This window comes from Hippopotamus amphibius, chromosome 1 (genome assembly GCF_030028045.1).
Source record: "Hippopotamus amphibius kiboko isolate mHipAmp2 chromosome 1, mHipAmp2.hap2, whole genome shotgun sequence".
Lineage (NCBI taxonomy): Eukaryota > Metazoa > Chordata > Mammalia > Artiodactyla > Hippopotamidae > Hippopotamus > Hippopotamus amphibius.
In genome coordinates this window covers 185,215,583-185,241,076 of record NC_080186.1, presented here as the reverse complement: position 1 = coordinate 185,241,076, position 25,494 = coordinate 185,215,583, and the positions used below count along the sequence as shown (strand labels likewise).

The 25,494-nt window shown below is 39.7% G+C and overlaps 2 protein-coding genes, 1 long non-coding RNA gene and 1 other non-coding gene across 25 annotated transcripts in view; 2 read left to right on the top strand and 2 right to left on the bottom strand.

Annotated features, from left to right (window-relative positions):
- The window catches only part of EPB41L4A (erythrocyte membrane protein band 4.1 like 4A), a 250,607-nt gene extending 237,079 nt beyond the window's left edge, over positions 1 to 13,528 (top strand). For 2 of the 4 annotated variants that reach the window (XM_057737443.1, XM_057737428.1), the window contains 5 exons: positions 6,627 to 6,674; positions 7,266 to 7,334; positions 7,936 to 8,046; positions 9,195 to 9,276; positions 13,163 to 13,528. In XM_057737443.1, the coding sequence (XP_057593426.1) occupies positions 6,627 to 6,674; positions 7,266 to 7,334; positions 7,936 to 8,046; positions 9,195 to 9,276; positions 13,163 to 13,291 (439 nt within the window). In that variant the 3' untranslated portion in view covers positions 13,292 to 13,528. Of the gene's footprint in view, positions 1 to 6,626; positions 6,675 to 7,265; positions 7,335 to 7,935; positions 8,047 to 9,194; positions 12,167 to 13,162 lie in introns of those variants that run through there. The other 2 variants (XM_057737436.1, XM_057737418.1) reach the window with 1 other exon arrangement.
- LOC130854573 (uncharacterized) lies at positions 7,898 to 16,911 on the bottom strand. 18 transcript variants are annotated; one of them, XR_009054049.1, is made up of 7 exons: positions 16,771 to 16,911; positions 16,251 to 16,322; positions 13,522 to 13,683; positions 12,516 to 12,738; positions 12,160 to 12,300; positions 9,215 to 9,324; positions 8,009 to 8,144 (listed from the first exon to the last, which is right to left on the bottom strand). It is a non-coding gene; the product is annotated as an uncharacterized LOC130854573 (long non-coding RNA). The 18 variants fall into 18 exon arrangements; XR_009054048.1 differs by having other exon boundaries at positions 13,526 to 13,683; XR_009054066.1 differs by lacking the exon at positions 12,516 to 12,738 and having other exon boundaries at positions 7,898 to 8,034; positions 9,186 to 9,324; positions 13,526 to 13,683.
- LOC130843207 (small nucleolar RNA SNORA13) lies at positions 16,399 to 16,533 on the bottom strand. The gene has a single exon (XR_009050815.1). It is a non-coding gene; the product is annotated as a small nucleolar RNA SNORA13 (small nucleolar RNA).
- A 59-nt stretch (positions 16,912 to 16,970) lies between the features above and the next one.
- Positions 16,971 to 25,494, top strand: part of LOC130854543 (uncharacterized) — a 245,939-nt gene continuing 237,415 nt past the window's right edge. Inside the window, exon 1 of one of the 2 annotated variants that reach the window (XM_057737474.1) lies at positions 16,971 to 17,680. In XM_057737474.1, the coding sequence (XP_057593457.1) occupies positions 16,971 to 17,483 (513 nt within the window). In that variant the 3' untranslated portion in view covers positions 17,484 to 17,680. The remainder of the gene's footprint in view (positions 17,681 to 25,494) is intronic. The other variant, XM_057737481.1, reaches the window with a different exon arrangement.

The following is a 25,494-nucleotide window of genomic DNA, read 5'->3' as shown; positions in this document are numbered from 1 at the left end:
AATTGTTTTCTAGTTTTTCAGAGAAGTAACTTCAGGTTTAGTTGATTTTCTTTATCTGTTATCTATTTCACTGATTTCTGCTCTTTATTACCTCCTGTTGTTTTATTCTTTTTTTCATCTTCTTAAGGTGACACTGATTTTAAACTTTTCTTCTTTTTTAATACAAGTATAAACTTAGAAATTTCCCCCAAGTCTTGCTTTAACTATATTTTGTATATTTTGATGTGTTGTTTTCTTTATCATGCAGTTCAAAATTTTTGATTTTACCTGTGATTTCTTTGACCTTAGTTTTGTTTTCTTTTCTAAATTTATTTATTTACTGATTGATTGGCTGCATTGGGTCTTTGTTGCTGTGCACAGGCTTTCTCTAGTTGCAGAGAATGGGGGTGGGGGGGCTACTCTTCATTGTAGTGTGTGGGCTCCTCATTGTTGTGGCTTCTCTTGTTGCGGAGCACGGGCTCTAGGTGCATGGGCTTCAGTAGTTGCAGTACACAGGCTCAATAGTTGTGGCACACAGGCTTAGTTGCCTTTCTGCATATGGGATCTTCCTGGACGAGGGATCGAACCTGTGTCCTCTGCATTGCCAGGTGGATTCTTAACCACTGTGCCACCTAGGAAGTCCCTCCACCAAAGTCTTAAGGAAAACCCTATGCAGACTTCTGGAGTCCCCTTTTTTCTTTTATCCTGCACTGCAAACTTCAGCCTCAAATTTTGATTTCCACCTCCTCAGCCCTATGAATCTGTTACTTCTTGAGTTTCACCTCCCTGTACCACATTGGGAAAGTGCCCCCAGGCAGAAAACTTGAGCAAATGGCGGGGGTGGGGTGCCCACCTTGTGTTTCCCTTCTCTCAAAGATCACAGGCTTATGGTGTCTGTTGCCCAATGTATGAAAAACAGCTGCTTTGTATATTTTGTTTTATTTTATAGTTTTTGAGGATGGGAAGGGAGGGTGTGTCTGATACCAGTTGCTGTATTGGACCTGAAGTGGAAATTCAAGAATACTCTTTGGAGGTAGAGTAATATCTCTAAACTGGGTATTACTTCCATCAGATCAACTGAAATCAGAAAAGAGCCTAATGGTACTTTGAATTTAAAATCTTATTTAAACTTTCTTTTAAATCTTACCTATATGATAAAAATATCAGATCAGAGAGAGGGTTATCTCAACAGTGCAGTTGTATGAGAGAACCCTGTTAAGAATTTTATGTCTACATTTTGGAATTTAGTTTTTTAAAGCAAACCATAAAAAGGCTTAGCAAATGTTTGTTGGGTGACTGTAACTGAACTTGATTGTTTAACTATACAGCTGATATGGCCAAAGTACAGTTGACAAAAAACTTGTTTGAAGAGTAGTTCATTCAGAAGTTGCTCTGGCTGCTGAGGAAAAAGCAGATTGAGAAAGGAAAGGAAGCAGGAAGAGCGATTTAAAAATTTTTGGTGGTCCAGGTGTGAGCTGGTTTTAGCTCAGGAAAGATGGTGGTGGTGGAAATGAAGAGAACTGGATGAATACTTATTTTGGAAGGAGAGCCGACAGGTTTGTAGTGTGAGAGATATCATAGATGAACTTTTGAGTTGATGGATTAAGTGGGTAGACATGCCTTTTTACCCACTTCATCCATGAGATGGAGTGAGATGGTCTGGGGATGTGTGGGAAGTGTCAAGATTTCTGTTGCATTGGGTTCAAAAAGCCAAGCGGGCAATCAATTGGAAATGTCAGGTAGGCAACTAGAGAAAAGTGTTAAAACTCTACAAGATGATAGATTACTTTATTTAGGACAAACTGGGCTCTGCCTTTTATTTCAGCTATGACATTAAAAACCTGAGGTTTGTTAACATTTAAGAAAGTATCTGCTGGGTGCTGTTGTCAGACCAGATCTCTGTCTGCATTCTGGGCCTCCGAATGTTAGCTTATTATCCAGTCTCCACGAACTTCTAGTGTCATATCTGCTACACAGATGGTGTCATCCTCATGAGATTTTGCTGAACATTAAGTCAGATCACATCTGTAAAGTGACAGCATAAACACTTGCAATTGCAGTTAGTGTAATTAGTAAGTTCTCCAGGTCTCAGTTTATCCCTACGAACAGGGTACTGGATTTTTTTCCCTTGAAATGAGGAAGAGCTGAGAAGTGAAGAGAGTAGGGTGGAGCCAATTCACATTAAAATTAGAATTTGAGAATTTAGGGATCACTAGGAACCATTACAGCTCTTTTTTTTTTTTCCTTTTTAAGTTAAAACATGATTTGAGCAGCATCTGAAGAAAGTAATTAAAATTGTTCTTCAGATACATTTATAAGTATATGTAACATTTCAGATATATAGTAAACCACATATTTTTCAATTACTCCCATATTCTTGAATTGGTACTGCAGTGTCTGTAAATTGCCCATATAGAGGTATCCACTGAGGATTTAGAATGTTGTGATACATCACTCATATATAATTCACTCATTGTTTTTTAAATCTCCAGTGTTAAACTAGGAAATTGTACTCATTATTAAACACCAGAGACATACAATAGTATAAAATACAAAATCCTCTCTCCTAAAACACATTAAACTGAAATATGATTGGATATCATCTAGTAAAATGTGAGACGTATGGTTCTATCTAGTCTATTTTTCAGCTGCATTGCCATGACTTTCATGTTTACATATCATTAGCAAACTTAGATGAAACTTCTTTTCTACATGGGTGATTTTTACTCACTGGGATATCTGAAGAAGGCATTGAAGCTGAAACAGTAAATTCTCATAGGTTGTGTGTGCGTGTGAAGGCTCAGGCTCCCTCTGGTGGCAATAATGTCTTACTACTTCTGTTGAAAAATACTGATTATGTGGAAGATGAGATTGTCAGGGTAGAATGATGTTCCTGGTTAAATACAAAACAGAAGTCTGGTGCCTTAAATAAAGCTTTTGCTTGAAGTCCCTGGAAGTGACCCCTGAGCGATCTTCAGCAGCTAGGTTGCTGGGCTCTATGTCTTTCTAATCTTTCTTTAATTCTAGATCGGGGGGGGGGGGGGGGGGGGCGGGGGGCGGGGCAGAGGGAAGGAGGGGAAGATTAAGACATCTCCTAATCGTATCTATTCTGACCACTCAGGAATAGGACAAAGAGTTACTGGGATATATGTTAAGTGTTTTGAGTTCTTTAAATAAAGATGTTTTGTAAGCTTAGTTTTCTTAATAACACATTTTCAGCTCTAAATTTCCTTGTATGGCGGTGGTCAGTATAAGATCACAGAAATGGTAAGTCAAATGCTGTAATATTTATTACTTTATTTTCAGTATACTATAGTATACAAAACAGTATATTATCTACTATACTATAATAGATGGCATATATTATGGTATAATTTCTAAATAGTAAAATAGTATATTATCTACTATACTATAATATATAGCATGTACTATAGTATAATATTTTCTAGATAATATAATTAGAGTATTTGGGGGATGTAGAAGGAGACTGTAAGGAAAAGAGAAAAATTATTCCTAAATGATGTCTCATCAAAGAAATTTCTCTGAAAGGTGAATATTAATTTGAGTTGTTGGTATAAGGTGTGTATGAGGGATGCTTTTGAAAAATATTGGACTAATATTGGACTGCATGTATATTTTTTACATACATTGTACCTATGGACAACTCATGGTTCTATTTCCTTAGGAATTTATTTGGAGAGTTCAAGTCAAACACCTGCATAATTAAGGGCCTTTTAATTTTTAAAAAAAGGCTGTTAAAATTCCACAGCTTTCTGAATCCACAAAATGAGGTTGAGCTGTGCATCATGAAATCATCCTAAATTACTGATGAAATGTGTGCAGATGTCAGCATAAAAATGATATAGTTCTCATTAGCGTGTAGCCTGTGTTTACATTTATTAAATCACAGGTGGTCTAGCAATTGGAGGAAATGAGCATTTTTTTTTTTTTTTTAGTTTTGGGAATTTTCCCTGCCTTAACGCTGTTTGAAACTGCTGGCGTTTCAGAACTCAGTTTGGTTAAATACATGACTATTGTGGTGCTATAGAATTTAAACATACAGACTAAATTCCTGAATCTTTTAGGAGCAGTATTTATGGCTGGAAGGATTGATGTTCTTTTAAAATAACATTTCTGCTAATTTTTCTGAGATGGGAATGAAAGGCATTTCTTGTGGAATTGCAGCATCAATAACTTTTAAAAAATTGAAGTATAGTTGATTTACTATATTTACTATATTACAATGTTGTATTAGTTTCAGGTGTACAGCAAAGTGATTCAGTTATATATTTGCTTTCTCAGATTCTTTTCCCTTATAGGTTATTATAAGATATCAAATATAGTTCCCTGGCTGTACAGTAGGTCCTTGTTGTTTATCTGTTTTACATATAGTAGTGTGTATATGTTAATATCAAACTTTTAATTTATCCCTCCCCCTCAAGAGTAACTTTTTAAAACACAAAAATACCCTTATGTTTTTCTTTTTTCTGATAATTAAGAAATTCTCTTGGCTAAGAGAAAAAAATCAGATAAGATAGGAAAATATAAATAATAAGATCACTTGCAATTCCAACACTCAGAAATACCTCTTGTTATCCATTTTGTGTGCGTTGCCCATATTCACCACCTTTCACGGCTAGGCCTCGTGTGGTCTTGGGGGGCATGTTCTCCTTGCCCCTCGTTTCTTTTTCTCATTCTCCTCCCCTCCTCCCTCAAAGCATTTAGCTTTGAGTCTCATGCCATCAAATTATAACACTTCCTTCATTCTTTTAAGATTTAGCTCCTGCCTCAGTGTCATTCTCTCGAACACTATTCAACATCCACATAATGGATCTTTACAATAACTCAGCCTCTTAGTTCCTTCACCAAACCTTCACTGTTTTACCGCCCCATCATCTCTTTGATCAGTGGTTTTTAATCTGGGGCAGCTTCTCCCCCGCCAGCCCCGCTCCGACCCAGGGGACATCTGGCAATGCCTGGAGACATTTTTGGTTGTCCTACTGGGAAGGTGTTACTGGTGTCCAGGGGTCGAGGCTGTGGGTGTTCCTGGTCATCCTACACGGCACGGGACAGCCCCCAACAACTAAGAATTATCTGACCCAAGATGTCAGTCGTGCTGAGGCTGAGACACCCTGCTCTAACTTGAAGGTAGCCTCACTACTGCACCTTCCTGAAATAAGAATGGTTCCCAGCAGAATAGCGTCCTAATTAACCGAGATATTATGTGATACTACGGGTGACTTCCTGTGAGAATCAGATGCCGGTGTATAATTACAATGGAGCCATCTTTCTCTGGGAGCAGAGTATTAGCATCTTCTCTGGCAGTATCATTGAATGGGTTAATGCCAAATGTAGGAAAGGCAGATCCCGTATAGGAAATCCTTCCAAAGAAGCATTTAAGTTTTTTTAAGCTTGCAATTTTATTCTTTAAAATAAACTATACCTTTAACAATACCATATTTTATATGTCTGAGACCAAGGCTTCATCCCCTCCCCCTTATCTTCTGTGTTTCACTCCTTTTGAGTTGATTAAAAGGTCTTTATAGACAGATTTTTTTTTTCCTCCACAAAGGAAAAAACCATTTAGTCAATTCAATTGCTAGAAAGTAGTTTATTGTATTCTGTGGGCTCAGAAAGCCCTACTAGAATGCCTCAGTGGTGCCCTTATTAACTGAGAAAAATGAAAGCAATGATAATATCATATGCTGAAAGTGATATTGAGCCCAGAAATGCTGATACAGATTATGAATGTAAAATTCCACAGGACAGAGTATATTGGTGGCTTTGTTTAGCTCCAGGCATTTTAATTGTTAGGGTTTGGGTCGTTTCTTTGGGCCTTTATCAGACCTTGGTTCTCTTGAAAGGACTGATGAAAGCTTATTTTCTTACTAGGAAAAAAAAATTATTCTGTGGCAACAATTGCTGTGATCATAGATTTCCAGTTCTCATTGCTATTATGGGGAGTGTGAACTCCTGAACGCTGGCTTTGAATTTCTCATTCTAGGAAGTTAAAAGTAGTGGTACAGTTTCTATTCACGTAGTTCTTAGAGGAGAGGAGATTTGTGGGGTCCATAGATAGGATAGAGAAGGGCGTGTGGGGGGTGGCAGCATGGGCTGCAAATAGGTTCCAGCATCTGTGGGCCTATGTCTTGGCCCGGAAATGCAATGTCAGGTGCAACAAGAAAGGACAGTGGTCCAGTGGCCAATCTGGCTGTCCTACCATGTTCTTTTCCCTTGTGGTGCTCCTTCCACGAGGTAATCACAGGTCATGTTGGGACTCTTTCATATTAATAGAATCAGAATGAATTCTTTTGCCTTTATTTAGAAGCAATTAGAAGGACCAGAAACAGAAGCCTCGAATCATTCTTCATTGTAAAACCACCACTGGAGTGTGTGTGGATTTTTATGGCTGATTTTTATGTTGTTTAGTTTTTAGTGAGCTAGCAGATAAATTGTCTGGTTATCTTGGTACTTACCATCCCACATTAGCTGTCCCTGTCCAATCTTTCCTTGTCTGGTATCAGCTGGCACTAAGAACTTCACAGTCTGGAAACTGTTAATATTGTAGCTCTGCTAAAGTTTATAGAGATTAGATCATTAGATGAAGCATGTTTACAGAGATAAGTGTTATGTTTTTGTATTTATAGGAGAAGTCCCGATGTCCAAGCAAAAGAAGAGTTATGGAAACATATTCAGTGAGTACTGTTTTTAAAACCCAAGTGGTTTGAAGGCATTTACGAGGAAGACCACTGACACCAAGAGGCAGCCTCGGGCTGAAGCCTGTCAGATGGCCTTCACTGCCATCATTCTGTGGAGCCTGGCACTCAGTGCTGGTGTCTTCCTACGTCAGCAGACCTCTGCAGGCAGCCCTGACATCTCCTCTCCAGTTAGCCTCGCCTGCAAATGAGCCTCAGACAGGCCAATGTTGTATAAGTAAACACCAAGGAAAAGAAATTTAAAAGAAAAAAAAAAAAAAAAAGACACCTGCTACAGGTGCAGAAACAGATATTCTGTAGGGAAATGGGGCATGGCTGGAGTTATCTGCGTTCTGGATGTAGAAAACCTGGAAGAGGGTAGAAGAGCTACAGAAAAGATTTTCCTCCCATTTTGTCCTGAATTACATCCTAGTGTTTAAATCTTTGTTCCTGGCTTATATCTTTGTTAGTTTTATTAATATTGTGTTTTGCAACAAGATTAGAAAGGGGAAAACTCACCTGCCAAGTGTGAAAGGTGTTAGTATTTATATCAGTGTATAAACTTTAATTTTCTTGCTCATTTCCTTCTAGAAAGGAACTTGTGGATCCATCTGGACTGTCAGAAGAACAATTAAAAGAGATTCCATACACTAAAATAGAGTGAGTATGCCTTCGAAAATCTTTTTTAAAAAATCTTATTAATATGTGTAAATGAGTAACCCATTCTTACCCTTCAGTGGTGTTCCATTCAGTGCTTTGTCTTTACATTTTAACTAAAATTAAAAATATAGAGGAAGAAGTAGAAAAGAGGGTATTCAAGTTTTTATTTTCATTCTGTACCGCAATCACTCTCTCTCCCATTTGTAGGTGGTCCAGTTGTACTGGGATTTCTTTTTTCACTAAATAAGTACAACAGTACTATAGGATCATGGTTGGCTGAATCCATGGAGGTCAGACGACTGTCAGGTTACATGGGGATTTTCAACTTCGCTCAGGGTTGGTATCCCTACCCTGGCATTGTTCAAGGGTCAACCGTACTATAAAGTTTTATTTTCATGTATTCAATATGATGGAGGCAGTTTTCTTTTGTTAACTTGTGAAATTTAAGCCACTTGGGCTTCCCAAGCTCAGAGGAATCAAGCTCTTTTTAAAAGTCTTGAAGTCATTATTCCTTCGCAGTTTCAATATTAAGGGAAAACTGCAAATTATCCTGTTCCGACTTCTGGTGTGTTTGTCTCCACGGTTTTTGTTGCCTGTTCAGGACTCAAGGTGACCCAATCCGCATCCGGCATTCTCATTCACCACGAAGTTACCGCCAGTATCGCAGGTCCCAGTGTTCAGATGGAGAGCGATCCGTTCTCTCGGAAGTGAAGTAAGTAGACAAGCATGAGTATATCCTCACCCTCGCAGCTCCTGAGTAGCACAGTACAACAGAACTTTCTGCAGTGATGGAATGTTCTGTATCTGTGGCTATGGAGTATTTGAAATGTGGGTAAGTGTGACCTAGAAACTAAAATTCTAATATGATTAATCATAATTAATTTAAACTTAAGCAGTCATGTGTGGCTAGTGGCTGCCATATTGGGTAGCATAGACCTAGACTAAGGTTGAATTAAGGCCCTTCCAAGCTATGCACTGAAGTTTTTAGAAGAAAAAAAAATGCATGAGCTTTAATATATTGAATAATAAATGCATCCATATTTGAGAGGAGTTGGCATATGAGTTTTTGATCTGATGGCATTTTGTCTTTTTTTTTTTTTTTTTTTTAACCACAGCAAATATTATATATTGGGTTGGGCAAAATGTTCATTCAGGTTTTTCCATAAGATGCAACAGACAAACCAGAATGAACTTTTTGGCCATCCCAGTATTACAGTAGTTTGTTTCTTTGTGTTATTTAGTTTTTCTTTTGGGGAAAGCGGCCATAGCTCAGCTTGACAAGATAGGTGCTATATTTTAAATGAATGTGTTAATGAAATAATTATGCATCCATTTGTAAAGTGCTATAGTCATGGAAATTCATGTACTTGGTATTGCTGGGTAGGAATGTTAACCATTAAACTTAATAAACTGGGAGATGGGCTAGCCCATTGGAGAGAGTTATAGGACAGGTTTTTTATTCTTAAATTCTTTTGTTTTGCTTGTAAAATGTAGAACATTGCTGTTTATAGCTCCATGGGTTTATAAAAAAGAATAAATGGCCAACAAGTGTTTCTCTGGAAACAAATCACAAAGCCATTTATACAATATATTATAGTAAAAAAAGCACACGGGAACCATACCTATGTTTTTTTCTTGGTTCTGCTATTTATTTGCTGTGGTTTTGGACAAGTTACTTAACCTATCGAACTTAATGTAAAAACATTTATTAAATGCCTCGCTGAGTAAAGCTCTGTGGTAGGCTCTATAAGGAATACAAAGATATGTAAAACAAGCTTACTTTGCTTTAGCCCTTCACCAACATAAGTTGTGATTCTAGGTACTGTCTCGGTCATTAATTCTAAAACTTACTGTCTGCAGTTCAAAAACGGATCTTGTACCTCCACTTCCTGTGACCCGTTCTTCTGATGCTCAGGGTTCTGGTGGCTCCACGGTTCATCAGGTAGGTAATAATCAAGTTCTAAGAAGGTGTTGTACTGATGACAAGATTCTGTGTTTAAAAAAAACAAAACAAAACACAGACTGTGGAAGGAGAAGGAAGGAAGGGTGTGTGATCAAGACAAGGCACAATCTGGGAAGAGTTATGTTAGAAGTGAGAGCTAGAGGTAGTGTAAGGTCTAAAATGATCTGAGGCTTGGGGTAAAGCCAGTGATAACAAGGATTGTAAGATTATTTGGAGCCAGAATAAAGAAACAATGGCTTCACTAATTTAAAAAAGTATGTCTAGATTTTTTTTTTGGCCAGAGAAATAGGGGTAAAGTGGTAGACTCAGAGGAGGCGCATGTTCTATTGTTAACTGATGGCAGACAGAGGATTACTCAAGTCCTGTTTTATTTTTGTCTTCACCATCAAAGAGAATTACTTTTCTTCTGGAAATGTTTGAAAGATGTAGTCAAAGGGGAATTCAAGGACATGGCAAAGCATCTAGCTGCCTTTAACAAAATCAGTTTCACATTCAGCTGAATTAGACAGCTATATCAGGGAGCACTGGAGCAAGCGTATTTCAGCAAGGTGTGTGTTTGACATCATCTCTCACTATATTTTTTTTAATGCGACAGAAAAACATGGAGGCTGTATAAGGTTGTTGGATGGATGGATCTCTGTTTAAATAATAGCTCTAGAAACAAACTTGATGTTTATAATGGATCAGTATCAGCCTGTTGTTTGCAGTAGATTGTTTGGATTGTGGATCCCTTTGAAAGGCAGTTATAACTACTGTCTCTTCCCCATAAAAATGCATATAAGCATATAGTTAATGCATGTATGCATATAATTAAGGAATTCCATGGACAACCCAAGAACCCTGACTCCAGTGTATTCATCATGCATTGCCCTGTGCTTACCTTGATTGATTTTTGTCAATGACTTGAGCAAGACAGAAAATGCCTGTGCTAATTTAAGTTAGGGTCCCTAGGAAGAGATTCTGTGATGGAGGTTTGCATGGAGGAAGTTTATTGGAAAGTGTTCTTCGGATCAACACCCACTTGTTGGGGAGTAAAAGATGGGAAAGAGTTGAACTGGGTGGTATAGTCCCAATAAAGGCATCAGATGATCCCATGGGGACCTCTGGAGATAGCCCTTCTGATTCATCCCACCTGGAGGCAAGCGGGCTGGGCCTTAAACACTCACTGTGTAGCAAGTGACTGGATAAAGGGTGCCCCTGGGAGGGTGCATGACCTTGAATGAGGTGGCTCTCTTCAGCCCAAGGCGGTTCCTGGGGAGGGGCTCAGTTTTGAGCTGTATGGAAGCCAATTCTCCTAGCTGCTGGGGAATGAATGCCTCAGTCTGGAACGGAGATCTGAGTGGTTAACCACAACTTCCACTAAAATCTGTGTAATTTTTGATTAGATAAATCTGGGAGAGCTAATAGGTTATCCAAACAGACGATTTGATTCAAGTCAATAGCACTTAAAAAAAATTACATTCATGATTAGTTTAGGCTTCACATTCAGATAGGACCTGCATTGGTTGGTGCCTCCTTGTCTCCACACACCACTATGTGACTCTGAACATTGTTTAACTTCTAAGACTAAATTTTTTTGCAATGTAGATAATAACCTACCTCTTAAAGTTGCTGGGAAGATTAATAAGCGCTGTTACTTTTCAGAGCTCTTTTTTTTGGTCTTAAATTTAAGTTGGCTTCAATACAAGTGGGGATTTCATGTATTTTTGCTTTTCCAACTACTGTAGACTCTCTAATCACTTTCATTTAGGAATCTCAAAAAACTTAAATGATACCGATGAAATGTTGAAAGAATAGCTGTCACTTTGCTGCATACAAGAACAACTCACATGCATCTTCTGATCAATGGCACTGATTTTAAGCTTATCTCTGGGACAGAATTCAAGCTTTGATTTTGAATTCAACTATCTAATGAGCACATCTAAGGAGTGACAAGGCACTCACTGGGGCAGTCAGTAAACTACAGCCCATGGGCTAAATTTAGTCTGTAGCCTGTTTATGTACAGCCCAGGAACTGATAACATAAAAATAATAAAGTTGTTTTTATGTTTTTAAAGGGTTGCCTGCAGGGAGGGAAAAAGAATATGCAGTAGATTCACGTTGTAGTCTATAATCTGGCCCTTTAACAGAAAATGTTTGCCGACTTCTGGCAATGACACATAATACATAGAGGTAAACAGGTAAAACAATTAAAAAAAAAAGAAAAGAAAAACTAGGTAAGCATTATGAAGAAACAAAGGTCTGAGTTAGAAAATGAACATATGACTTCACTTTAGAAAGGTAGGGTGAAGGCCATCTCAGAAAGTGAGATGTAAAGCCGAAACTTGCAGGTGAGAAGGAGCTAAACATGTGAGTATTCCTGGAAAGCTGATGGAAGCAGAAGGAAAAGCATGGGAAAAAATGCGGAGGCTGGAAAGGGGCTGGGTGTTTGAGGTCTGAGTAGAGTGAAGGGGAAGGAGGGCCAATAATGCAAGGTCTTAGATGTCATGGGAAAAGAGTTCGTTTGGATTTTATTCTAGTTTATTCTAAGTGCCAAAAGGAAACAGCTGATCTGGTTGCCATGTGGAGAAAGGACGCAAGTGACATGGAAAAGTGGGAAAGTTGCATTTCCTAAATTCCACGATGATGCCAGAGTTCTGCCAGTGGCCTGGCCTGGCAATACCTCACCTCACTTTTTCATGCAGATGCGTGGTAAAAATGGGGTGGATTAGGGACTTTGATTCATTTTCCTTATTCCCTTAAGGTTTGCAGGCAGAAGAGATAGGTTCAACCCTTAACACACTTAAAACGTAGTGATTTTTCTGTTATTAGCTCTCTATTCCCCTTCCCTGACTCTCTCATGCTCTGGTGTCCTCCTCCTACCTCTGGTTATCTGGAAATCTTCTGTCCCAAACACATCATGCCTGACGCTCCAAAATTAGCTTGATTTGTACTTCCCATGCTTAGCAGAATTGTTGTTCCATCAACACTTCTTTGAATATGAGTAAAACAAATCAAGCCAGTCTGGGAATAGATGAAAGACAACTTCTTAGAGGGTGGTTTATTTTTAGCTCACATGAATCCCAAAATAGAATTCTGGCGTGTAGCTCATTATGTGTGGGGAAATACTTTTGGGGAAGTAAGTATGCTTGTTAGCCAGATTTACTGACAGGATAGGCCATCTCTAAAAGGAGGTAAGAGCAGGAAGTTTTATTTAGCAGAGGGAGCTGTGGAGGCACCTTTAGTGTCATTCTCAGGGCCTCCACCTGTGGCTGTGGAAGATGTCCATGGCCCACTTCTAGAAGCCCTGGGTATGATGCTCAGGATCTGGCGGCTCCACTCCCATTTCTCCATGATGGGGCCTCCGCTTGAGGGAACCCCCACCGCAGCTGACAGGGAGCTCTAGCCCCCAAAGATGGGGGCCTGCAGGGCATTGTGTTGTGGGGTTTCTTTCAGTGACTGCTGAAAATATAATCAGGGAGGATTAAAAATTACCCCCAGCTCCCCGTTCTCTTCACCTCTCGGCCTCTCCTTGGAGAAGTGGGAGGCCTGAAAGCCTGGGTTAGCAGTGACTACAATGGAAATGACACTTAATTGGGGGAATGGATCGAAATTTATGCCTAATTTTCATGAATAAAATTTGTTACGCATGTAACTGAGTAACTTTCTTATATTTTGAGATTTAAACACATAATCTTCATGTTGTTTATCATAATTAACTATTTAAATAAAGGGAATATTTGAACAGCTTGATATAACATACCTTTACTAAATATAATTTGATGTCTTAAATCTTAGTTATTTCTAATATATTAATAAAATTGATTTGGTTGTAGTTCCCTCTCTGAATCTTACTTTCTATATTTTCAAATACATTCTTTTCTAGAGAAGAAATGGGTCTAAAGATAGCCTGATTGAAGAAAAATCTCAGACATCTACAAGCAATCTGGCTGGAAAACACACAGCAAAAACAATAAAAACTATCCAAGCTTCACGCCTCAAGATAGAGACTTAATCCCAGTGAAGGGCTTGGGATGGGGGGTGGGGTGGGTGGGTGGGAAGGGTGTGTGTGCTGCCTTTACTTTGAAACTGTGAATTATAATTATTCAAGTATCTTGGACCTGCATAAGTGTTTCTTCAGAATAATGGAGTCTTGCATCTTTTAAAGGTTTAACTACAGCATATTTGTACCTAAGGGCCTTTTTATTTGGTAACTGGAAAGATAGTAGTCTTGTAAAAACTTACTCACTTGATGCCATGTTTTCCTTCCCGGAGACTATCTTGTTTCCACAACCAAGACCAGATGCTTCTGATCAAAGTTCTGGAGTCCTGGACTGCAGCTGGCTAGCTGTGCAGTAGTACGCCAAGTGAGATGAAGTTTCTTCCTAACTCTGGGTGGATCTCTGCCTGTGCATAAATGCATGACTGAGGCATCATTTTCACACTGCAGATATTTTTATTCATATAAATGTTCTTTTAATACTGTATTTTGTGGCATTAAGTTCCACCAGTTATTTGCAAATGTTAAAAAGTTTAAGTGCTGCTTTTAACGTCGTGTTCTTGTCTCGTGCTTTCAGAAAAAGCCAAGTGTGTGGATTTCAGTTGACGTCAGCTTATAAATTCATGACCCTCAACCTGAAATAGTCCCTCCAGTCTGCCTTGCTAACACCCCAAATACTGTTTCAGACCTTTCCTCTCTGCAGATGACTGCCATCAACCCTAGTCCTTCCTTTTCCCGTCCCTCTCCCTGTGCTTTGGAGCCCATCTCCTTCAGCCTTCTCATCCCTGCTCTCCTGTATTAACATATTCAACCTCCTCCTCTCAGCTAAAGACTACCATCTTTTAGATGGTAAGCCAACTATATTTCATAACCACAAATCCTTCTCCAGCTACTTTCTCCCCCATTTCAAGCTTCTTGAAAGGATTATCTGTAGTCAGTGTCCTCAACCAATCTCCTAATTTATCTTAAACCATCTCTAATATGGAACCCCCACCCCCATGTTTCACTAAAGCAGACCTCAAAAATCACCTTCAAGTCACCAAGTCCCAAGGTTAACTTTTAGGCTATGTTGCAATAGTTTCTTTAATGCAGTTCCCATTGTTTTTACCATTCTATCCTTTGCAGCTTACCCTATTCTACCACACCAGTTAATTTTCTCAAATCTAGGCCCTCTTACTCTACCCCAGTGATCTCATTTATTCCCATGGCCTTAAGGTTTACTTCTATAGCTTAGACTACAAACCAGTATAGTACCAAGTGATTTCTAAGGCAGTTCAAATAGACTAGTTCAAAATGCTGCTCCCCAGCTGGATTTGTGAATGTACAAGACTACATACACACCTAGCAGTCATTATGGACACACCCTTTATTGCTAACTCTTGTCTGCTATAGTGTTCTCTCAACTTTACCACCACCCTGGTCTAAGGTGGTCATCTCTTGCGTAGACAGTGGTAGCCTCCAATTTGGCCCATTAGCACCCCTTTTCTTGCAAATATGCATTTCCATCATGGATTTCCCCTTGTTTTAAATAGAGCCTTAAGTGGTCTGGCCTCTTACCTGTTCAGCCTCATTTTTTAACACCCACAGCTCCCATAATGGCCACCTTCAAGCCTCATTAAGCACTCAACTCTTGTCTAATCATACATGGGGGACTTGTCTCACAAAGAAAGTCTTAAATTGTGATGACATTTCCTCCAATCAAAGGTAAGCTGCCAAAGGAAGGAACTGTATCTGTGCTCCACTGTGTTCCCAGCTCCTAGTTCAGTGCTTTCAATAAATACTTTGACGCCTGAATACTATTTCCTCTTTCCTGCAAAGTGAAGGCAGATTTGCTTTTAGCTTAAAAAAAAAAATGCAGTAACAAAGCACACCTGTGACCTAGAAACCAACTAGTCTAGTTCACTTTATCATGCATGAGGCACTAGAAGCATGTGTTTCTCCTTGGAGCCTACCACAAGCCTCTTTCATGAGGCTGTCAGTGACATACATCACTGAATATTTAAGATTTAACATAACTTTGAAGTTGCTGGGGGAGTGACCTACCCTCCCTATGATCTTTCAGTGAAAGAATGCTATTTTCTGGCCGTTAATCACTTAACACACAAACCTCCAAGAAGCACATTATTTTATTTATAACCCCGCTGGGTTTTTTTTAGCTCTTTATTGGAATATAATTGCTTTACACTCTTGTACCAGTTTTTGAGGTACACCAAAGTGAATCAGCTGTATTTATTCATATATCCCCATATCCCCTCCCTCAACCCTCCCTGTCCTGGCCCTCTAAGGCATCACTCATTCTCGAGTTGACCTCCCTTTCTTATACTGCAACTTCCCACTAGCTATCTACTTTACAGTTGGTAGTGTATAGTCTATGCTACTCTCTTACTTTGTCCCAGCTTCCCCTTCGCCCACCCCCCACCCCCAATCCCGTGTCCTCCAGTCCATTCTCTGCATCTGTGCCCCATTGTTTTATATATACATTTATGGACTGTTCCAGAGCAGTATTTTTTAGCAATCCTGAAAATTTTCAATACTCTAAGCAACCCCTGAAGATCAAGCTGCCAAATTCCTCAGCAAGGAAATCCTAAAAGAAAAAACAAGACACTCAAATCTGACAAGCAAACATTTACATGCACATCTTAAAAACTTTTGAGTACATGCTTCTTCGCTGGATCAAGTTATGTATGCACTTCTGGACTTTGAATGTCAACATAAAACATGCCTGATATCTGGCAAGTGGTTTTTTAAAATTTAGCCACTACACACAAAATCACATATGTTAAGATTTCGTGATAATCTGGGAAGAGGCTATCCCATTTGCAGTTAATTTGTTTACAGATGTAGCAGTACTAATACTAGTGAACCATTAATGACTAACTTAATACCCACTAGAGAAGGCACTCCAATTTAGAAAGATAAAATTCACATTACAAATGACTACTGTGCAACTTCTAATTCAAAACTATCACCCTACCTGAGGTCATTTTTGTGCTCTCAGTAAGTATCCAGTCAACAGCAGTCTATGCTTCAAACGTCCATCTTTCGCCTGAACGAAAATTAAAACTGGTTAAGAAAAAATATACGCTTCACTTTGGCAGAATTAAAGCCACATGTGTAAATATAACTGTTACTTATGCAGCTCCTACACCAAAGGTATCAAATACAAGGGCAGGAAAAAGCAGCAGAAGTGTTTGGTTTACGCCTTTTTTGACACCACATCCACTAGTTTCCAAAAGTGAATGGGCAACACAAAGGCGGCAAGAAAACCGCGTAAGGAATGCTGTGTAGCACAAAGTTGCCGACCCCAAAACAACTGGCTGAGATGATCAACTGTTCCGTTGATGCGCTGAGAGGGCAACGAAGCCCAACTGTACATTTTCTTTTAAGACTCAGAATCCGACTAGGTAATGAACACTGAATTAAAGTCTTTTAAGTGGTTAAAATGCTAAAATTTCGAGGCACCTGGCGTTTTCTGCAGGAACATGGAAACTCACCCGCAAAGCTGGTGATTCTCGATTTCCGCCAGGTTCCACACCATGACACAGTTATCAAGGTCTACACCTTCCACGGCACTTCTGCGTGGACCTGATTTCACACCGTGACAAGGCAGGCATACGTGCAGTTACACGGTGAGGCCTTTCTTTCACACGCAGAAAATTCCCGCTTCTATTAAAAATTCCCTGACGTACAGTCGATGACCAATAAACTCAGAAAGCCCTCACCCCCATCGCCCCACATCCCGGCGTGTGAACGCAGACCCGGGGCCGCTCCTGGGCCTCCCGGGGTCTCACCGACAACGTGGCGGAGGCCACAACAGGCCGCTGCTCTCCACCCGTTCAGAGCTTGGAAGCCTCGGACCTGGCCCGGCCGCGGCTGGAGCCTCACCAGGCTCAGGGTGGCCGCGTGCTCCTGCCCGGCGGCCCGGCCATCGGAGGTGAGGCGGCCTGGCGGCCCGAGCCCTCCGAACCTCCAGCAAAGGCGATGCCGACCGAGAGCGGAGCCTAGAAAGGCCGCGTCGTCGTCCCACAATGCTTTTCTACGACTGGAAGGACCCACTGCTCGAGGGGCGCGGGGAGGACGGACTGTACCATCGGCCGCCGCGCCTAGCGAGACGCCGCCTTGTGGCCGGAGGGCGAAGTGCCCAGTGATTGGCCGAGGGGCGGAGCCGCACGGGGCATGTTCGGAGGAGCGCGGGTTCGCGCCTTGAGCGCTGGTGGAGTCGAGCGAGCGAGTCTTTCCGCGCAGCGGGAGGTTTTATGCGGTGTGGATACCCAGCCACCCCTCTTCCCAGTGTCAAGAGCACACGGTCAGCGCTGAGCTGCGGGTGTAGCCCAAAGGACTTGAGACCTCGTGTTCTGAGGGAGGACAGACAGAGCTCACCGCCTTCAGCTGAGGAAGAGTAAGGTCATTAATTCCAGAAATATTTATTGAGTACTTACTGTGCTTCAGGCTGTGTTCTAAATGCCTGGGAGTCAGGTGTGAATGAGACAGAGCTCCTGTCTTACGTTCGAGTTGGGTGAGAAAGACACTAAACAGGTAACATGGGCACTGTACGTCCAGATAGTCTAAGTGCCAAGAAGGAAAACAAAGGAGGGGAAAATGTGATAGAGCCGCGCTGTCTGGTAGGAATCTAGTGCGAACCGTGAATGTCGTTTTAAATTTTAGAAATGCCACATTAAAAGGGAACAAGTTAAATTGAGTAACTCAACGTGTGTTAAGTATTATCATTTCAGCATGTGGTCACTATCAAGTTATTAGTGATGTGCCTTGCATTCCTTTATTCCTACTAAGTCTTCAGACTCCAGTGTGCATTTTATACTTCTAGCACATTTCGGTTCAGACGAGTCACCTTCCAGGTGCTCAGAAGCAGGCCTTGGCCAGCGTGGCCGGAGCCGTGGGAGGTGTGCAGGGTGGCGACGGATGCAGCGGCAGAGACAGGCGGGAGCAAATCGTATAGGGCTTTGTACCTGTGGTAAAGGGCTGGGATTGTGTGCTGAAAGTTTAGAATTCATAATTACCACAGGAAATGCAGAGGAAGTGAATTGCTTTCTTGCTGGTAACTGTAACTCATTGAAGGGATAGAGACTGCAGTGATTTTGAATTGCGCGGTAGGACCTGGATCTCCTTGCACCTTTAAGTCCTAGTAGAGACTCACCTGGAGACCACATCCCAGCACCTTTTTTTGAAGCTTATTGCAGAAAGAAAGAGAGGGAGGCAGGGAGAGAGAAACAAAAAAAAAGAAAAGAAGGAGGGAGGGAAGGAAGGGATAAAAAAGGAGAAAGAGGAAAGAGAGGAAGGAAGAAGAAAAGAAAAAGTGAAGCTCATAGCCCAGTGGTCATCACACAGGGAGTAGCCTGAATGATAACATCACCGTTGGGACAATAGGGACAGTGACCATATGGAAGTAAATGTGTAAGGATCATAAGGAGGTAAATAACTCTTAAGACCTTCATTAGGAAGTCTCTGTAACACCTGGGGAGAGAAAGGTTGGGGAAGAAGAATGACTCCTCAAAGAGTGTTATTTGGAGACACTGAAGGGTACAATTTGAGGATTATAGTGAATTTCAATCTTTCTTCTCGCTAGGGAAAGTCAGGGAGAGGAAATTTCCTTGGGCTAGAGCAGCCGTCAGAACTAGGTTTCGATCCAGCTCTTTGACTTTGTGCTTTTGGGTAAATGACCACCTCTCTAAGCCCAGGTTCCTATTTGGCAGGATAATACCTTTACCTGTGTACCCCACTGTATAGTACTTAGTGACACTCAATTAATGACTCTCATGAGCTAGGCTCTCCTTGTTTACTGCCACCCAGATATGGAAACTTCTTGGGTTGAGTTCTTAAGGAAGAACTTTTAATGGCTTGACATTTTGTTCCCATTCTTTCCTATCCACCTTTTGTAACTCGGCCCTAAACTCTGGATGATTCAAGAATAGATAGAGGGGAGGCATTTGTTTCAATTACTGGATTAATGTTGGTGTCAGGAATTTAATTCCAAGTTCTTCATCTTCCTGTCTGCTCATGAAGCCTGGGAAGGAAAACTCAATAATTCAGCCAACACAAGCAGAAAGGATGTGAGAAAAAGATAGGGGATATTTTCTACGCTGTTGGAGCAGAGGTATTACGGAAAGATGTACAAGCTACATACAGTGTTAGTGCAAGCATGAAACAAACTCAGTTTCCTTGTTCTGTATGGTAGGCAGACTAATGGTCCCTCAAAGATGTCCTCATCCTAATCCCCAGAACAGGTGAATGTGTTCCATTACAAAGTGAAAAAAAGGGGCTTTGCAGATGTGATTAACTTGAGGGACCATGAGATGAGGAGATAAAAAACAAAGAGGAGAACAGGGGAGTCAGAGATGTGGCAGAAGAGAAGGACTCATCTTCAAAGCTAGCAAAGTTAGCAATGAAATGGACTCAGCCTTCCATTGCTAGCTTTGCTAGTTTTGAAGATGAGGGGGGAAGATCTTTGAAGTCAAATTATACAGACAGCCTCTAGAAGCTGGGAATGGCCCTCAGCTGACAGCCAGCGAAGAAAAAGGGATTTCATTTCTGCAACTGCGTGGAACTGAATTCTGCCAACTACCTGAATGCTCATGGAAGCAGATTCTCCCCTGGAGTCTCCAGAAAAGAACACAGTCCTGCTGATGCCTTGATTTTAGCCTAGTGAGACTCATGCCAGAATTCCAATCTACAGAGCTGTGATAATAAATTTGTGTTGTTTTAAGCTGCTAAATTTGTGTTAATTTATTATGGCAGCAAGAGAAAACTAATGCACCGTGTAAGGGGTGCAGGCTGAGAAGTGGGTAGTTTTTCTTACCCTACTCCTTGTCCCACTCCAATTTGCTCATGAGGAGCATAAGTAAGATTTTGCAGATAAACTATGCACATCTCATTTTAAAGTCCTTAATCCATATGGGGTCGATATTTTGTTTATGTTGGGTGTTAGGGATCTGATTTAATATCCAATAGATATTAAATAATTGGAATACATTTTATAATTTAAAAGCATTTGCAGATTTTCTTTGGATTTTCTCTTTAAACAATCGTATTATCTGCGAAAGCTTTCATTGTTTCTACTTATGTATGCATGTGTGTGTGCGCATGCACGTGTGTGTGTGTGTGTGTGTGTGTATGAGTGTGAATGCCCAGACTAGGACGTCTAGGGCAATGTTGAACAGTGATGATAGACATCCAAGTTGTAAAGTTGTTCATGACTTTAAAGGAATGCTCTCAAAGTTTCAGTGTATTTGTATGATGTGTATGACATGTTAATGCATTTCTTATTGTTTTTTGGGTCAGGGAAGTGTCCCATTTTTAGTTTGCTAATAGTCTTTTTTTAATATCATGAATGGATATTGAATTTTATTAAATTTTTTTCCATTTTTAGATTTATTTATTTTTTAATAAATTTATATATTTTATTGGCTATGTTGGGTCTTCATTGCTGCACACGGGCTTTCTCTAGTTGTGGCGAGCGGGGGCTACTCTTTGTTGTGGTGTGCAGGCCCTCATTGTGGTGGCTTCTCTTGTTGTGGAGCACAGGCTCCAGGCACTTGGGCTTCAGTAGTTGTGGCACATGGGCTCAATAGTTGTGGTACATGGGCTCAATAGTTGTGGTGCATGGGCCTAGTTGCTCCACAGCATGTGGTATCCTCCTGGAACAGGGATTGAACCCGTGTCCCCTGCATTGGCAGGCAGATTCTAAACCACTGCGCCACCTAGGGAAGTCCTGTTTTGTTCTTTAAAAAAGAAGGCATTTAAAGTCATAAATAACTTTTGCTAGGCAAATAGATTTTGACAGAAAGTGTACTTCTTTACATTGCTTTCTGGACCATTTATAATTTCACTTATTAAATTTTTTTCTGCCTCTATTGAGATGAACATATGGTTTTTTTCTTGTAAGGTGTTAATGAGGTGAATTGCATTAATACATTTTCTAATGTTGAATCAGTCTTACATTTTTGGAAGAAACCAAACCTGTCATTTCAAAAATATTCTCTTTAGAATTACTGCATTTATGTTTACAGACAAGAGAGGACTGTGATTATCTTTCTCATCCTGTCCTGATAGTTTTGATGTTAGAGTTTTACAAATATCTACTTAATATTAATAATTTGTTTCTGAAAATCAGATGTTCTATGCAAAAGCGTTAACTGGGAGCCTGTTTCCCTTCATTTTAAGTGGTAAAACTATAATGAGTTACTTCTTAACGCAAACCAATTTCCTAAAATGTAACTAAAATATAGTAATCAAACCTCTGTTACATAATAAACTATAAGCTTAGGTTGTAAATGTCCATAACTTTGCTTCCTGATTACCAGACAGTATAGTTGTTAACAGATAGTTGCGTTGTCAGCGGTGCCATATTTTCTTTCATTGTTATTGCTTTCCTGCTTGGTTTGCTTCTTTCTCCATTAATCTTTAACATTTCCTCAGCTGTTTTGGTTCTCATTATACAAAACTAGGGGGGAAAAGGCAACATGAAATATGAAAGGCACTGTGAAATGTGGCAGAGAATGATTCACGTTCCACGGATGATACTTTAGTGCTGCTTTTGTCACCAGTGACATCTGTGTGGAATATCCCCTTCATTGACATTCAGTATGCTTTCTGATTTGCTGACACATGATTCTGGGAACATTTTATCAGTTATGTTTGTGATGTAATTCAGGGCATTTCCCATGCCTTTGTTGTTGGTGGTGGTGATGTCGTTGTTGGTAAAAATGTATTGTGCTTTGGGTCCTAAATATAGTATTTCCTAAAATGTTGCTTTGAATGATATGTATGTTATATTATGTTGGAATATTAAATGCAAGAGTAATTTATTGGGAAAACATTACTCAGGGAAATGTTCTGTAGAGTGTGCCTAAACTCGCTTTATAAAATTAGTTGAAGAATGTTTCCTCTTTTTCTCTTCTCTGAAAAATTTAATGTTAGAATTTTTTAAATTAAAAAATAAACCTCACTTTTAGAACTATCTGGATCTAGTATTTTCTTTGTAGGAAGATTTTAAACTCCTGAATTAATTTCTTTACTGGTTGCAGAACCATTCAGGTTTTTTCTTCTTTAGTCAGTTTTTGTAAGTCATCCTTCCAAGGAATGTATCCATTCCACCTCCATTCCTCAGTGTTTTGAATTTTGTTGGTCCAGGAAGCACAGAGAGTCCCAAACAAGATCAACCTAAAGAGGATCACACCAAAACACATTTTAATTAATGGCAAAAAGTAAAGATAAAGAAAGGATATGAAGAGCACCAAGGGAAAAGCAACAAGTTATGTACAAGGGAACTCACCCAAGGCTACCAGGTGACTTTTCAGCAGAAACTATGCAGGCCAGAAGGGAGTGGCACAATATATGTAAAGTGATGAAAGGGGAAAACCTATGACCAAGAACACTCTACCCAGCAAAGCTCACATTCAGATTTGATGGAGACATGAAAAGTTTTATGGACAAGCAAAAGCTTAAAGAGTTCGGCACCACCAAACCATCTTTATAAGAAACGATGAAGAAACTTCTCTAAGGGAAAAACAAAAAGCCACAACTAGAAACATGAAAGTTACAGTAGGAAAAAGCTCATTGGTAAAGGCAAATATACAGTAAACATAGTTAATCCACTATGTACAAAGCAGTAGGACGATTAAAATACAAGTAGTAAGATCATCTATATCTACAGGGGGTAGTTACGGGATACACAAAACAAAAAGATGTAAGATGTGATATCAGAAACAGTAATTGTCGGGAGACGGTAACAAAAATGCAGTCAGTGCTTTGATGTGTGTTGAATTAGAAGCCTACCCCTCAGGTCATATCTATGAAGATGTGCAGACAGGCCTCTTCTGTGGAAAGACTGGGCAGGTTTCAGTCTGCTGGTTCTGTGCTGGGCCTGGGGGGTTAGCCGTGGTTCGTCTGGGAGAGCCCTTTGAACTTATCTTTCAGATTCCCATGGCCTGTAGGTCTCATAGGTGCAAGCCCCACTGGTTTCTGAAACTAGATGTTTTGGGCACCCGTCTCTCAGGTAGAGGTCTTAAAAGTTGGGTCACCAGATTTGGGGGGGGGGTCTAAATCCTTCACTCTTCAGGGAGAGGCTGGGAGTCCCCTCTCAGCTGGGTGTTGCTGCACCGTGGATGGAGTTTACAGCAAAATTGTTCCTCAGCTTCTCCTCCTTAGTTTGATGTGGGTTTTTTCTCATTTGCCCAACGAGTAGGAGTCAGTCAGGTAGTTTCTGGATTACCTTCAGAGGGAGTTGTTTCGTATGTAGCTGTTGATTCAGAATGTCTCTGGGAGGATGAGGTTAGGAGCCTCTTACATTGCCATCTTGAGCCAGATCCTAATTCTGAGTTTCTAATATCAATGATTAGAAATTATTTTTCTAGCATTTCTCTTTGGTTCTTTTTCAAAGATATAGGTTACTTGTGATATCTTTTGTTCCTTTGTTATGTACCCCCTTTTATTTTTCAAAAAATATATTTGAGATTTATATTCAAATATAAACACACTTATTTGATATTCTCAAGGTCAAAAATTGGCATTGTCTATTTCAACTCACTGTTATATGTTTGTTTTCTTATAGGTTTATGATTTTTTTTTTTTAACTGTGAGTATATGTTCTTTGGAAACTAAGTTGTGGTAATCATTTGAGTGTGTTCCTCTAGAAAAGATTTATGTCTGGTGTTGCTGGGCATTTGGGGCACTTATTTTCCTGGGAGCACTGTCCGACCATCCTATCTACTCCACATAGAATAGGCTGTACTCTCTCCGGCATGAGGGAAGTTTTGTCATTTTCAAGGGAAACATTTCTCCCATTTTATCCTTCTTAATAATAAGTGCGATAATTATCTGCAGTATCTCTCTATGTAGGGTGATACACTCCCATCCCACCCTACCTAATTCACTTACCGAGGATGTTACCTTTCAGGGGTCACAACTTGATGCATGGGCCTTAGTTCTACTTGCTCAGGCCTCATGTCTTATCTCCTAAATCCCAACTGGCTCTATGAAGCCTAAGCTGTAAGCTGCCAGGGATAGGTAGGTAGATGTCCCAGGCAAATGTCAGCTCCAGAATTTACTTTGGATTCATGTATCTTTTGTGTGTGGCCTCTAAGGACTTCCCTTATTTTTCATCCAATTCAGCCATGCACTTAGAAAGATATTTTAAAATAAAATATTTTATCTAGCATTTTTAATTATTCTGAATTAGGGGATTTCTCTGCATATCTCCTGCCTCATTGCAGGCACAAAACACATTTTGAGTTTCTTCATCAGTTTGTTCCTTGAAAAGCCATCCAGTTTAAGAGCATTGGAAGGCTTATCACTAATCCTACTTTTTCTACTAACAACCTATCTGTAAAGGTAATAATTCTTCCCAAAATAATTTATAATTTAGAGCAATTCTCACCGTCTCTTTATTAAAGTAACTTGTTTAAATTCTTGGGGAACTTCATAAAATCATCCTGAAGTTCATATGGAATAAGAAACTGATGAGACTAGCCAGAAAAATTTAGTAGAGTAATGGTGGAGGACTAACTTCTTACTTAATAAATATTAAGCAGGTATTCTAATATTAAATATTAAAACATTCTAAACTTTATAAGATAATTAAATCAGCATGGTATTGGCACAGGCACTCACCTGTCAATGGAATGGAAGATGTAACTGATAAATAGTTTGTGCTGTATGTTAAATCTTAATGTGTCTTAAAGCAAACATCACCAATCAGCAGAGAAGGGAAGGCTTTAACCCACACATATCACTGGCAAGAGTGATTTGTCATTTTGGAAAAAAAAAGAATATTACTTGATATAGATCAAAATAAGGCCTGTGTAGTTTAAAGAATTAAATGGAAAAAAAATCAAATAATAGAAAGGCTAAGTAAAAATATTTCTTTGATTGTAAAAAGGACTTCCTAAACTTAACAATCAGTGGCTGTTTCTTGAAGAAATGGGTTACAACGAATGGTGACGTAGGGAGACTTTCCTTACTTTTAGCCATGAGAAAGTATACCTTTCAAAATAATAAATAATCCTTATTTAAAAAATAAATAAATGGAAGGAGTAAGAAAATTACTGATGATCTTGACTTGGCAAAATTTAAAACTTCTTTATCTTATCTTAAATAATTAAAAGGAAATTCCATGTATCTATGGGCCAAATTCCTATAATAGATGTAATTTAACAAATATAATAGTTAGTAATAAAATATTCATGTTAATCCATATGAATGCT